The 13,541-nt window shown below is 41.2% G+C and overlaps 1 protein-coding gene and 1 long non-coding RNA gene across 3 annotated transcripts in view; both read left to right on the top strand.

Moving 5' to 3' along the window:
• LOC131995272 (uncharacterized) overlaps nt 1-4,547 on the top strand; it is a 59,518-nt gene extending 54,971 nt beyond the window's left edge. The window contains exon 3 of the long non-coding RNA XR_009397339.1: nt 4,324-4,547. This is a non-coding gene — a long non-coding RNA (uncharacterized LOC131995272). The remainder of the gene's footprint in view (nt 1-4,323) is intronic.
• Nucleotide 4,548: 1 nt separating this feature from the next.
• The window catches only part of LOC106082487 (probable serine/threonine-protein kinase MARK-A), a 110,305-nt gene continuing 101,312 nt past the window's right edge, over nt 4,549-13,541 (top strand). For both annotated transcript variants that reach the window (XM_059363695.1, XM_059363696.1), the window contains exon 1: nt 4,549-5,368. In XM_059363695.1, the coding sequence (XP_059219678.1) occupies nt 5,047-5,368 (322 nt within the window). In that variant the 5' untranslated portion in view covers nt 4,549-5,046. The remainder of the gene's footprint in view (nt 5,369-13,541) is intronic.

The raw sequence follows: 13,541 nt of genomic DNA, 5'->3' as shown, positions 1-13,541 counted from the left end.
TAGGCGATATTGAGTCACCTGCCACGGCCTGATGCCTCAATATAAGGATTTTTGCCTTTCTTACCTATCTTGAAAAGGACAGCCATAGTGCGCCATGCCTTTAGTATTAGCCAAACGTGTCACGGAGACTTGATCAATGCTAACCACAAGGAAAGTTTCTTTCTCCTTCTCCTCCCTGTGGAAAACCTCCCACCAAGAATCCCTACATGCATTCCGTCGCAAAATTTACTACCCCATCCCCTGATCCCTTGTCCTAGTCATCCTATTATTGGGACAGTCGGTGATGGTCTCGCCGTTAGCCCCCCTGTTGGATAGTCGGTATTGAGTCACCTGTCACTACACTGCCTGATGCCTTAATATGAGGATTTTTGCCTATCCTAGCCTTCCCAATCTTGAAAAAGAGAGTCTTGCTGCCGTAGTGCGCCATGCCTTTAGTATTAGCCAAACGTGTCACGGAGACTTGATCAATGCTAACCTCAAAGAAAGTTCCTTCCTCCTTCTCGTCCCTGTGGAAAACCTCCCATTTCTCTGCGACCAAACCTTGGTTTTGCTTGCCCAAGAATCCCAACGTGCATTCCGTCGCAAATTAAATGCGTCATCCTTTGATGAAGACCGTCGCCTTTGGGAGCTGGGGGATCTCCATCTTTCTCACCAGATTGAGCTTTGCATCGTCCCAGGGAGAGGGGATACCTAAGACGAGCTTTTTACAGTGTCAATACATTCCGTCGATCCAAAACCCAACGTAAAGATGTACAGAGTTCCACACATGTTCGAAACTCAGCTCGTTCACCAGATCCTGCACTTGGGACCGATGATCTGGTGGAATCCTACCGGAATTACTGCCAATATTGATGACTGCATAAGTCAGTCATCAATCAGTTATGCTTCCTTGCCACTCTGGCGTATTTCTCAGCGACCATGTTTCCCTTCCGTGATGGCTGTGGCCTCCTTTTGGAAGTCACAGTCCTCCATGAAGGCTCAGGGGCAGTGCGCACTTCCTTTGTACCTGTTCTGACTTTTTATCTCTCCGCAGGACACTGTCTGGAGTCTCCATTGAGGAAGGGTTGGCTTGGTTTTCCCAGAGTACTTGAAAGCGGGAGTTGTTTTTCTTCTTATACTTCTTCTTCAGCTGATCTGATTCTCTGCCCAGCTTTCGTAGAAGTGCTTGAATGTCAGTTCTATCCCTTCCAGCATCCTGCACATTCGGCCGATTGCGGTGCCGGTGCACACTCCTCTGTCTTCTTCGTGGTGCCCCGGATCGATTTCTCGTTCTGCTTGTGAGCTTAGCAAAGCCATCGCTCACTTCTGCCGTCATCCCGCTGTCCTCATTTATCGATTCGGGTGCGATGACTGTTTCATTGACACTGTCGCTATCTGAATTTGGTGGTGGGAACACCACCTTTACTTAAATGCTGGGGACGAACTGTGTATCCCTCGGATTTATCCGTCTCTACATTATTTGTTAGTCCGATGTCTAGTTGTGGGCTCAATAGCATTACTCTCGACAATAGGTTCTTAGGCACCCACACCTATTTTTCGCAACAAGTAGTACCTATACCGAGATACGGCTAGTTTTCCTTGAGGAGCGAAATGAAACTCGTCCGCTCCACTCAACGGCTCCAACCATTGCTTAAAATGTTAAGACAACCAAGAATATATGTCGTTAATTGGGCCATAATTGTGCTGCGATCTTTACACAATTTTACATGGTTTCGTATTTCCTTAATATTAGTAGCTGGAATCGTTGGTGTAGGGTATTGCCTTTCCTTACTTGTTATACCCTACACCACTACTGTGGTACAGGGTATTATAACTTGGTGCATTTGTTTGTAACACCCAGAAGGAAGAGAGATAGACCCATTGATAACTATACCGATCGACTCAGAATCACTTTCTGATTCGATTTAACTATGTCCGTCCGTCTGTTTGTCCGTCTGTCTGTCTGTCCGTCTGTCTGTCTGTCCGTCTGTCTGTCTGTCCATCTGTCTGTCTGTCCGTCTGTCTGTCTGTCCGTCTGTCCGTCTGTCTGTCCATGCTAATTTGTGTACAAAGTACAGGTCGCAGTTTTCATCCGATCGTCTTCAAATTTGGTATGCGCATGTTTTTCGGCCTAGAGACGAAGCCTATTGAATTTGGAAAAAATCGGTTCAGATTTGGATATAGCTCTCATGTATATATGTTCGTCCGATTTGCAGTAATACTAGAATAAAATGGTCGTTTGTTAACAGATACTCTTGAAATTTGGCAGGAAGGATTTTCTTATGACTCCCGACATTACTGGCGAATTTCATGGACATCGGTTCAGATTTGGATATAGCTCCCATATATATATGTTCGTCCGATTTGCAGTAATAATGCAATAAAATGTTCATTTGTCAACCGATTCTCTTGGAATTTGTTAGAAAGGATTTTCTCTAGACTCTCGACATTACTGGTGAATTTCTTGTATATCGGTTCAGATTTAGATATAGCTCTCATATATATATATCGCCCGATTTTTACTCCTAGAGCCACTGCAAGCGCATTTATTGACGAATCTTCACCAAAACTTTGTACAACGTTTTCTTCGACAACTGTGACAGTATCGGAGAAGTTTGCTCGAAATCGGTTCAAATTTAGATATAGCCCCCATATATATGTTCATCCGATTTGCAGTAATATTGCAATAAAATCATCATTTGTTCATCGATTTTCTCGAAATTTGGCAGGAGGGATTTTCTCTTGACTCTCAATATAACTGGTCAATTTCATAGAAATCGGCCCAGATTTGATAAAGCTGTCATATATGTATATCGCCAGATTTTTTTATTTTATTTTTATTTTATTTATTTCATTTCATGCAATGCGAAGCCATCAGGCCTATAAATAATCACACTATGCATAAGACGTACTTTTTCTAACATAAGTTAAAAAACTACTCAATAAAAACTACTCAATTTTCATTTTCACCCCAAGAGCTGCTGCAAGCGCATTATTTGACAAATCTTGCCAAAATTATGCACCACGCTTTCCTCGACGACTACCACATGAGAAGTTTGTTTGAAATCGCTTCAGAATTTGATATAGCTCCCATATATATGTACGTCAGATTTTGGATAATTTGCAAAAATGTTGTCATTTGTCAATCGTAGTTATTACAGTTTGAACATATTTGATCGCCGAGGTCCATCAATGTTGGTTCAGAATTGGATATAGCTTCCACATTGTACTTATAGGGTAGGTGTAGGGTATTATGCAGTCGGCACCGCCCGACTTTTGTCCTTCCTTACTGGTTTTTGTTATATTGGGTTGCCCAAAAAGTAATTGCGGATTTTTCATATAGTCGGCGTTGACAAATGTCAGTTATCAGCTGTTACTTTTAGCTTGCTTTAGAAAAACAATGTAAAAAAAGTATATTTGATTAAAGTTCATTCTAAGTTTTATTAAAAATGCATTTACTTTCTTTTAAAAAATCCGCAATTACTTTTTGGGCAACCCAATAGTTTGGTTAACTTGAGTTGAGTTGTAGATGTGTTGAGTTGTTACACATGTAAGTACCTCAAAATTTTAGATTTTTCGTTAAATATTTAATTCAAATTCATTGCACGTGTGCCACACACACTTTAGAGAGGGAGAGAGAGAGAGAGAGCCACGTTGGCCTCGTCAGCCATGTTAACCACATTAACATGATGATTAAATGTCAACAAAATGTTTTCATAAATTATACAGTCCGGTTAGGTTGACGCTTTTCCTGTTTTGTTTTTTCCACTCTTTTCTTTTTTGCATTGCCTAAGGCAAAATGTGATGAAAGGAGTATGTTGGGGGTGGAGAGAGTGGGAGTGAAGGTGGTAGGAGGAGGATAAATGGGAAATCGAGCCACTGTTATTTCATGTTGTCGTTTTGTTTTCTTTTTCTGGCAGCTTTCATTAGCTGACGCATTCTCATGTAGTAGGGCAACCAGGGAGGGTCAACATTAAAATTGTAACGCCTGCATATTGCCACATAGCATAGGAGCAAAGCCGAAAACAGCAACCACAAAAAAAAAAAAAAACTAGCATACACATCACTTTATGAAAATGAACTTCTTGCCCAAGAAGAAGAAAAAAAAAATCCATAAAATAAAACCCAATTTGTGTGTTTTCCTTGTGTGACATTGTAGTTCGACTGTGCTGTCGATGTTCATGATATGCCTTTGTGTTGTACATTTGCATAAAGAATGACCAACTAATTTAAAATTCATCATTGATGTAAATTCTCTCACTCAAAAAGCCAAACATCTTTCTCATCTCACACTCTTTTCCTCTCCCTCTCTCTCTTTCTTTTTCTTTGTGAAAATGTTTTCAGGTTACAAGGACAATCAGCAATGGCTAGCTTAAAACTAATCAAATGAAAATCAATACAAACAAAGGACAAGGCAACAAAAGGAAACCCTGAAAAATAGCCACAGGCAAGTGCTCCCCTTGGCAGCTTCAACCCCCCGCTGGGGCAGGAACCCAAAGGAATTGGGGAATATTAATATTAGTAACCAAAGAAATAAACAAAAGTGTCAAGGGAGAAACATCAAAAAAAAAAAAAAAAAACGGACAAGTTTTCACACAACAACAGCAGCAGCAGCTCATCATCATCATTGGCAGCAGCAGCAGCAGCAAAAATAACAACAACACTACCACACAGCATTAACTTGAATAATATCCTCATCAAAGGACGTACTGACACGCCAACCAATCGACCACCAACCGAAACAAACATGTGTGCCAACTGTCACAGCCATTGGCATTGTCTGTTACCAACCAGCCTCCCATTGAGCTGTCGTCCTCGAATTCCCAATAGCAGTCACAGCCTCTGCCACCGCCTCAACTTTAGCCCCAGCCTCATCTGCATCAGAAATAGAACAATTGCCATTGCCCCAAAATAAGGCACTCAGTATTGAGGTTTCTTTCTGGCTACAGCAGCAAGCAGGCAAGCAAGCAGGGTGCCTGTGTATTGGAATCTCGGATTTCCGGCAAAAAAAAAAAAAAAAACCAAAACCAGTTCAAAAGCAAAATCCATCTTTGGGGGACGAATATTATGGAAGCATTTCATATAAAACCTCAAACTCCCGTCGAGTCACCTTTAAGAACGGATAAAAGGATACGTAAGAATTGTCGCCAGAAACTGAGAACTAGCAAAGGACTACGAATATCAGGGAGTTACTATAGCCAAGATGATGACGACCACCACCAAAAGCAACACCAGCACCATCAGCAGCAGCAACAACCACAGCATCCACACCACCATCATGATCTGCAGCAGAATCAGCAGCCACAGCAACATTTAGGCCATGACCACTGGACATGTATAATGATGACAATGCTCTTTGTAATATCAATTGTGCTAACGGGGAATTCAGGTAAGTCCGTGGCAGAGTTGCCATCATTCAACAAAAATTAAAACATAAAAGTAAAATAATTTTTGAAAAAGTCTCACATATTTTATATGAAACCCTTGGGCAGCTTTATCGAAATATGGTCCAATTTGTATAAAAACTCGACACGCACGCCGAGGTGTCTAACACATTTTCATAGAATACCCTAAAATGTTTTCCTTCTAATCGCAAGAAGCAAATATGAAAAATTATGGCGATCGGTTAACACTAACCCTTGGCAATACGACACTAAAAGTTGGATGTGGTACCTTTTGAAGGTTACAGCGTAGAACTTTAGGTCCTAGCATGAAATTCATAAACATATTGGCTTGCCCAAAAAGTAATTGCGGATTTTTCATATAGTCGGCGTTGACAAATTTTTTCACAGCTGTTAATTGTAGCTTGCTTTAGAAAAAAGGTGTAAAAAAGTATATTTGATTAAAGTTCATTCTAAGTTTTATTAAAAATGCATTTACTTTCTTTTAAAAAATCCGCAATTACTTTTTGGGCAACCCAATAATACATATTTGTATGACATTAGTTGGGAGACCTTCGTAGCGCAGAGGAAAGCATGTCCGCCTATGACGCTGAACGCCTGGGTTCAAATCCTGGCGAGAAAATCAGAAAAAAATTTCAGAGGTGGTTTCCCCTCCCAATGCTGGCAACATTTGTGAGGTACTATGCCATGTAAAAACTTCTCTCTCGCCGTTCGGAATCAGCTATGAATCGGACTGCACTCATTGATATGTAAAAAGTTTGCCCCTATTCCTTGGAATGTTCATGGGCAAATATTGCATGACACTAGTGGTGCGGTGTGCTTCGCTTCACCTTTAGGTAAGGTTGAAAAGAGGTTGCGGGTATTAATCCGCCCCTTGCCACTATGGACATACACCTAAGCCAGTAAACGGCTTGTTGTGCACTGTAAAATCTGAAAAGTAACCTTGAAAAGATATCAAAGTCAGGAAATCGGGACACATGGGATTACGAGCTCACATATTCAAAATCGGTATGGCAAGTGTTAGCATGGATAGGGCATGTGGGAAAGATAGTGAAACTTTGCAGCGTTTCCAATGTCATTGCCCAGATTTCGCGGCTAAGAGACACCGGTGCTGACTTGGGATCACAATGACAGACATGAACCAACTTAGAGGAGTGGTATGGAAAACAATTAAGGATTTTGTAAGTAGCACACTTACAAAATCCTTAATTGTTTTCCATACCACTCCTCTAAGTTGGTTCATGTCTGGCATTGTGACCTCAAGTCAGCACCGGTGTCTTTTAGCCGCGAAATCCGGGCAATGACATTGGAAACGCATCAACCTTTCATTATCTTCCCCACATGCCCTACCCATGCTATCACTTGCCGCCCCGATTTTGCACAGGTGAGCTCGTAGTACTATGTGTCCCGTTTCGATACCGAAAGCTATACTGACCTCCTTCTTACTTCCTTTCAGTAATAGCCTCGTCCTCTTACGACCTGCATATCCCCATAGAATTTTTGCCATACTAACGACCGTTTCGCTGTTCCACAGCAGGGTTAAATGCGCATTCGTTGCCCACTCCCTTAACTCGGACTGCGTCGACCCGAAACGCTATGGGTTAACCAAGTTTATTGATGGCAATCCTCTGGCCGCCAAATTGTCTGCCCTTCCACTCCCGCTTACTCAATTATGACCCGCCTCCAAATGGTGCGGATCGCGCCATCCTCAGAGAAGGCGTTAATCTCCTACTTACACTGAAAGACTGTTTGTGACCTTACCCTCCTGGTTGTTATTGCCCTTTGGGCCTTTTACTGCCCATAAAGGTATTCACATTCGACGTCCTCGCGATAGCACCACACCAACTCACGCATTTCGTGATCGCCTGGATCTTCGACTGCAGGACCGTATTATGGTCAGGCAGTCTAAAACAGATCTCAGTCCCTGGGGTTTCATTGTAAACCCCCAGGCCCACTCTGTTCTCTAGCTTTGATCCATCCGTGTAACATGATCTTCCAGATGGCAATACTAGGGTTCCGTCAGTCCAAGACTACAGGGTGGCTGATGAAAGCCGCTACCAAAAAAAAATGTAATAACTTTTTTTCGATTTAATAATAATAATTTAATAATTAATTTAATTAATTAATTAATTAATTTAATTAATAATAATTTAATAATTAATTTAATAATTTAATTTAACATGAATAAAAGAAAAATGTATTCCATACACCGAAAAAAAATGTAGCAATATTCATCATTGTAGCAATATTCATCAGCCACCCTGTATGACGCTGGCAGCAGTACCTCGCACTCAAGTGTCGTCTCAGGTATCCCATCGGAAACCTCTTCCCTTCCTTCCAGGTTTCCTATCGTCGCCTCGATTATACCGCGATGGTATGAGCTGCTCCCAGCCTCAATCCATTCTCCCATCGCCTTAAGTGTCATAGCCGTTGTGGCTGCCTTACACTTAATCTGTATGTTAATGGGTCGGATATCAATGATAGTCTCCAGTGCCCTAGTGGGCGTGGTCCTCATCGCTCCGCCTATGCCAAGACAAAATGTTCTCTGAACCTGTTGTATGGTCCTAACGTTGCACATTTTCTCCATAACAGTCCACCAAACTACTGAGGCGTAAGAAAGTATTGGTCTAATCACGGTCTTGTAGAGCCAATGGACTATCCTATTGCGAGTCTACGGCCCGTCTACATAGTGCCCAACATCTGTGAGCCTTCTCAGTACGCTCTTGAATGTGACACTTCCAATTCAGTTTCCTGTCCACGAACACCCCTAAGTATTTGACCTTGTCAGATATCGAAATCGCCCTATTGAGGAAATGTGGTGGGTTAAATTGGTATACCTCCGTCTTCTTCGTGAACAGTCTTCTCTAGGTTAGCATTGAGACCTTTGGGACTAGCTCAGTCATATGCCATATGCAAGACCCTTTCGGCCCTTCGGCATACCTGGTTCGGATCCTTACCCCCTTAGAAGTGTTATAACATTGTCTGCGTAGCGGATGGAATCAAATCCCTCCTCAGTCAGTATCGGTTAATAGGTCATTTATGGTGGCCATCCATAGGAGTGGAAATAAAATGTCCCCCCTGTGGCGTGCCTTGTGCCACTGTCTTCCTTAAATTTATGTCACTGGACCCGCAATTTATCCCCCCGTTTCTTAGCATTTCGTGTATGGTGGCCTATTTTCTGCCATTAAGTTGTAAGCTCTAAATGGCAACACTGGTCGAAAAATTCTTTTGGGGTACCTGGTTTTTCGTCTTCTTTCTCTTGCCTGTTTTTTTGAGATACTTTCAGTTGATTTCCTTAACATTTCCCATGTGAAAGGTCTTCGCTGGTCTTATTTTTCTTTCCTAGGCCCATTGATGGTTGTTTGAATTACGAAAAGAGACCTTCATTCAATCACTCAACTGTTCATATTACCTGTTTTGTGACTCCTCGTCCTCGCTCTAGCCAATGGTGTCAATTTAAATTAACTTCAAAAAATACGAGAAAAGGAAAGGCCATGCCAAAGAGACATGCCTGGAGCTGAGCAATGCTTGAGTGACAGGAAACGGAAGTGAGACAGGGATAGAGGGCAAGTAATCTTATCTGTCAACTATCGTGTCCGTTTGCATTTCCATTTCATGCCTTGCCTGTCATAGGTAATACTTAGGGCGTCATCTCATCTCATCTCATCTCATCTCATCTCCACTTATCTCCAAGACTTGTCTCCAAGTCTTGGGCTATAAAAATGGTCTTTGAAAACTACTTGGAAGATTTCTTTATTTTTTTTTTTTTACACTCTACTTCTGGCCATATTCACTCAAACCAAGCCAACACACACACACACACAGGCATACATGCAAGACCCAGCCACACATTTTGTGGCACTCAAAGTCTGTCAGGGTTGGCTGGCAAACTCAAGGAAGCATAAAAATTTCGAAAAAGTTCTGTGGAAAATGTTAAGGCAGCGAGAGAGAAAAAAAAAGAAAAATATCTCTAGAAAATAACAACAACAACAACAATGTCGAAGCTATAGAAGCTCACTCGGAGAAATTGTGAACTGAAAATGAATCAAAATGAAGCTGCTGCACAGATCCAAAAGCCATCAAAATACGTTTGCCTTTAATTTGATATTTATGACCTTCATAACCCCTTTGGGTTGCAAAACTTAAGCGCACAGTCATTAAAGTGGATATTAGGATGAATCGCAAATGATGAATTGCTGGAGGTTAGTGGAAATTTTTTAAGTTTTTTAAGTTTTTTTTAAGGAGTCCAAATCAGCATTGCGGGAAGGCTAAAGTGTCTTGAAGATGGCATACGATTGGGTTAGACCAAGCGGTCTGAACCGCAATCCAGAAAAGACTGAAATCTGTGTATTTCAGAGTGGGCTAATTTGAGACGTCACGTCCCCACTACAGAACGATTCCGATATTCGACAAGGTCAAATACTTGGGAGCGATCTTCGATAGGAAACTGAGTTAGAAATGTCACATACAGGAGCGGAGAGGAGAGGTGAATACCGGCAAAGAGCCAGGCATTGTAGTCCTACTGCAGAAAGGTCAACGCACATCCAATTTTAACAGTTGCCAGCACCATGTGTTGGATAGCGTTCTTCGCGATCCAGAATTTAAGGAGTATTTATGACCAACTGAGATTAATGAACCGGGTGACTGAAGAGATGACAAAAAGTTTTTCTTCCGACTCACGCGTGTCTTCCATAACTTTACTGAGAGGAGTAAGATCCATTTTGTAAAGTTTACGCAGATCCCAAATATCTGCAATACACGCTGGAACCATTCTAGCTCTTCCTGCCTTTATTCTGACGCCTGAAATCTGGAACAGGTTGCGTAAAATCTATTCATTAATTTCTCACTCATGGCCTGATCATAGGTTGAGTAGTCAATTGTTCCGCACTAAGGATGTTGAAGAACTAACTGTAGCTCTGAATGACTACCCAAAAGCTCTCAAATACTTGACGACCCATCGAAAAAGATGAATCTCCAATCAACATTTCGCGAAACAACCAGCCGAACTTAGCACGCTTTTACATGTTTTTTTATACCCTCCACCATAAGATGGGGGGTATACTGATTTCGTCATTCTGTTTGTAACTACTCGAAATATTCGTCTGGGACCCCATAAAGTATATATATTCTTGATCGTCGTGACATTTTATGTCGATCTAGCCATGTCCGTCCGTCTGTCCGTCTGTCCGTCTGTCCGTCTGTCCGTCTGTCCGTCCGTCCGTCCGTCCGTCTGTCTGTCGAAAGCACGCTAACTTCCGAAGGAGTAAAGCTAGCCGCTTGAAATTTTGCACAAATACTTCTTATTAGTGTAGGTCGGTTGGTATTGTAAATGGGCCATATCGGTCCATGTTTTGATATAGCTGCCATATAAACCGATCTAGGGTCTTGACTTCTTGAGCCTCTAGAGTGCGCAATTCTTATCCGATTGGAATGAAATTTTGCACGACGTGTTTTGTTATGATATCCAATAACTGCGCCAAGTATAGTTCAAATCGGTCCATAACCTGATATAGCTGTTATATAAACCGATCTTGAGTCTTGACTTCTTGAGCCTCTAGCGTGCGCAATTCTTATCCGATCAGAATGAAATTTTGCACGACATGTTTTGTTATTATATCCAACAACTGTGCCAAGTATGGTTCAAATCGGTCCATAACCTGATATAGCTGCCATATAAACCGATCTTGGGTCTTGACTTCTTGACCCTCTAGAGGGCGCAATTCTTATCCGATTGGAATGGAATTTCGCACAACGTGTTTTGTTATGATACCCAACAACTATGCCAAGTATGGTTGAAATCGGTTCATAACCTGATTTAGCTGCCATATAAACCGATCTTGGGTCTTGACTTCTTGAGCCTCTAGCGTGCGCAATTCTTATCCGATTGGAATGAAATTTTGCACGACGTGTTTTGTTATTATATCCAACAACTGTGCCAAGTATGGTTCAAATCGGTCCATAACCTGATATAGCTGCCATATAAACAGATCTGGGGATTTGATTTCTTGAGCTTCTAGAGGGCGCAATTCCTATCCGATTTGGCTGAAATTTTGCATGACGTATTTTATTTTTACTTTCAACAACTGTGCCAAGTATGGTTCAAATCGGTCCATAACCTGATATAGCTGCCATATAAACCGATCTTGGGTCTTGACTTCTTGAGCCTCTAGAGTGCGCAATTCTTATCCGATTGGAATGAAATTTTGCACGACGTGTTTTGTTATGATATCCAACAACTGCGCCAAGTATAGTTCTAATCGGTCCATAACCTGATACAGCTGCCATATAAACCGATCTTGGGTCTTGACTTCTTGAGCCTCTAGAGGGGACAATTCTCATCCGATTGGAATGAAATTTTGCACGACGTGTTTTGTTATTATATCCAACAACTGTGCTAAGTATGGTTCAAATCGGTCCATAACCTGATATAGCTGCCATATAAACCGATCTTGGGTCTTGACTTCTTGAGCCTCTAGAGTGCGCAATTCTAATCCGATTGGAATGAAATTTTGCACGACGTGTTTTGTTATGATATCCAACAACTGCGCCAAGTATAGTTCAAATCGGTCCATAACCTGATATAGCTGCCATATAAACCGATCTTGGGTCTTGACTTCTTGAGCCTCTAGAGGGGACAATTCTTATCCGATTTGAATGAATTTTTGCACGAAGTATTTCGTTATGATATCCAACAACTGTGCCAAGTATGGTTGAAATCGGTCTATAGCCTGATATAGCTGTCATATATGTAAACAGATCTGGGGATTTGACTTCTTGAGCTTTTAGAGGGCGCAATTCCTATCCGATTTGGCTGAAATTTTGCATGACGTATTTTATTTTTACTTTCAACAACTGTGTCAAATAAGGTTCAAATCGGTTCATAACCTGATATAGCTGCCATATAAATCGATCTGGGATTTTGACTTCGTGACCCCTAGAGGTCGCAATTATTATCCGATAGGCCTGAAATTTTGTACGATGGATCCTCTCATGACCATCAACAAACGTTGTTTATTATGGTCTGAATCGGTCTATAGCCCGATACAGATCCCATATAAATTGTTCTCTCTATTTTACTTCGTAAGCCCCAATGGGCGCAATTCTTATACGAATTGGCTGAAATTTTACACAGGTCTCCAACATATAATTTAATTGTGGTCCGAACCGGACCTTATCTTGATATCGTTTTAATAGCAGAGCAACTCTTTTCTTATATCTTTTTTTGCCTAAGAAGAGATGCCGGGAAAAGAACTCGACAAATGCGATCCATGGTGGAGGGTATATAAGATTCAGCCCGGCCGAACTTAGCACGCTTTTACTTGTTGGTCTTCATTTTATTTATAGAATTTTAATTAATTTATACCTCAAGCTGTTGCAATTATTTGTTATTTTAGTTTCATCAAAAACTTCTTCTTTCACGGTTTAATCTCAGATTTTCTTTTTGAGTGTAGTTCGAGTTGACCATGAACTAACTAATGAAGCAAATTTCTGTTTTGTATGGCGTTAAAGAAATCATTACCACTTGAAGTTTGTGTGTGTGTGTGGGGGGCGTATGGGTGTTACTCTCGTTCGGTGTTGGAATGGCACAAAATTAAATACAAATCATACGCCCCCCTGGAAAGGGAGAGTTCAAATGATTGATTGCCTTGTTGTTGTATTTTGTTTTGTATTTTTGGCTTTGCCCAGTTTCCATTTACAGAGTATAGTGGTAAATTTTAAAAGAATGGAGCCCTTATCACTCCACTCCACATCCCTTACCACTCCACTTCCCTTCCTCGAAAATGTGAAAAACGATTTTTATCAAAGATTTCCAAAAATGACTAATGGTAGGCAGGTAGCACATCAATCCACACCAATCAGAGATTTAAAACCAAGGAAATATATTTTGTGAATTGTTTAGGGCGAAGCAGTCATTGAAGGTTTTTGAGCAAACAAAGTAGAAAGGGTGAATAGAAAGGGGCCAAGAGTGTATGTGGGCATGGAAACGGGAGTGGGTGAAAACTTTTAGTGTTTAGTTGCCAATTGTCATACCATTCAAGTGTTGACAATGGGCAAACACTTATTTACAGACTCTTAAGGCACGTGCCTCTTATTTCAATTTGGCAAATTATTTTCATTGGAAATGAGAAAATTAAAAATACTACAGAGTGGCATTGAAAG

This window comes from Stomoxys calcitrans, chromosome 2 (assembly GCF_963082655.1).
Source record: "Stomoxys calcitrans chromosome 2, idStoCalc2.1, whole genome shotgun sequence".
Lineage (NCBI taxonomy): Eukaryota > Metazoa > Arthropoda > Insecta > Diptera > Muscidae > Stomoxys > Stomoxys calcitrans.
The sequence above is the reverse complement of the archived record's forward strand: the minus strand, read 5'-3'. Positions and strand labels throughout refer to the sequence as shown.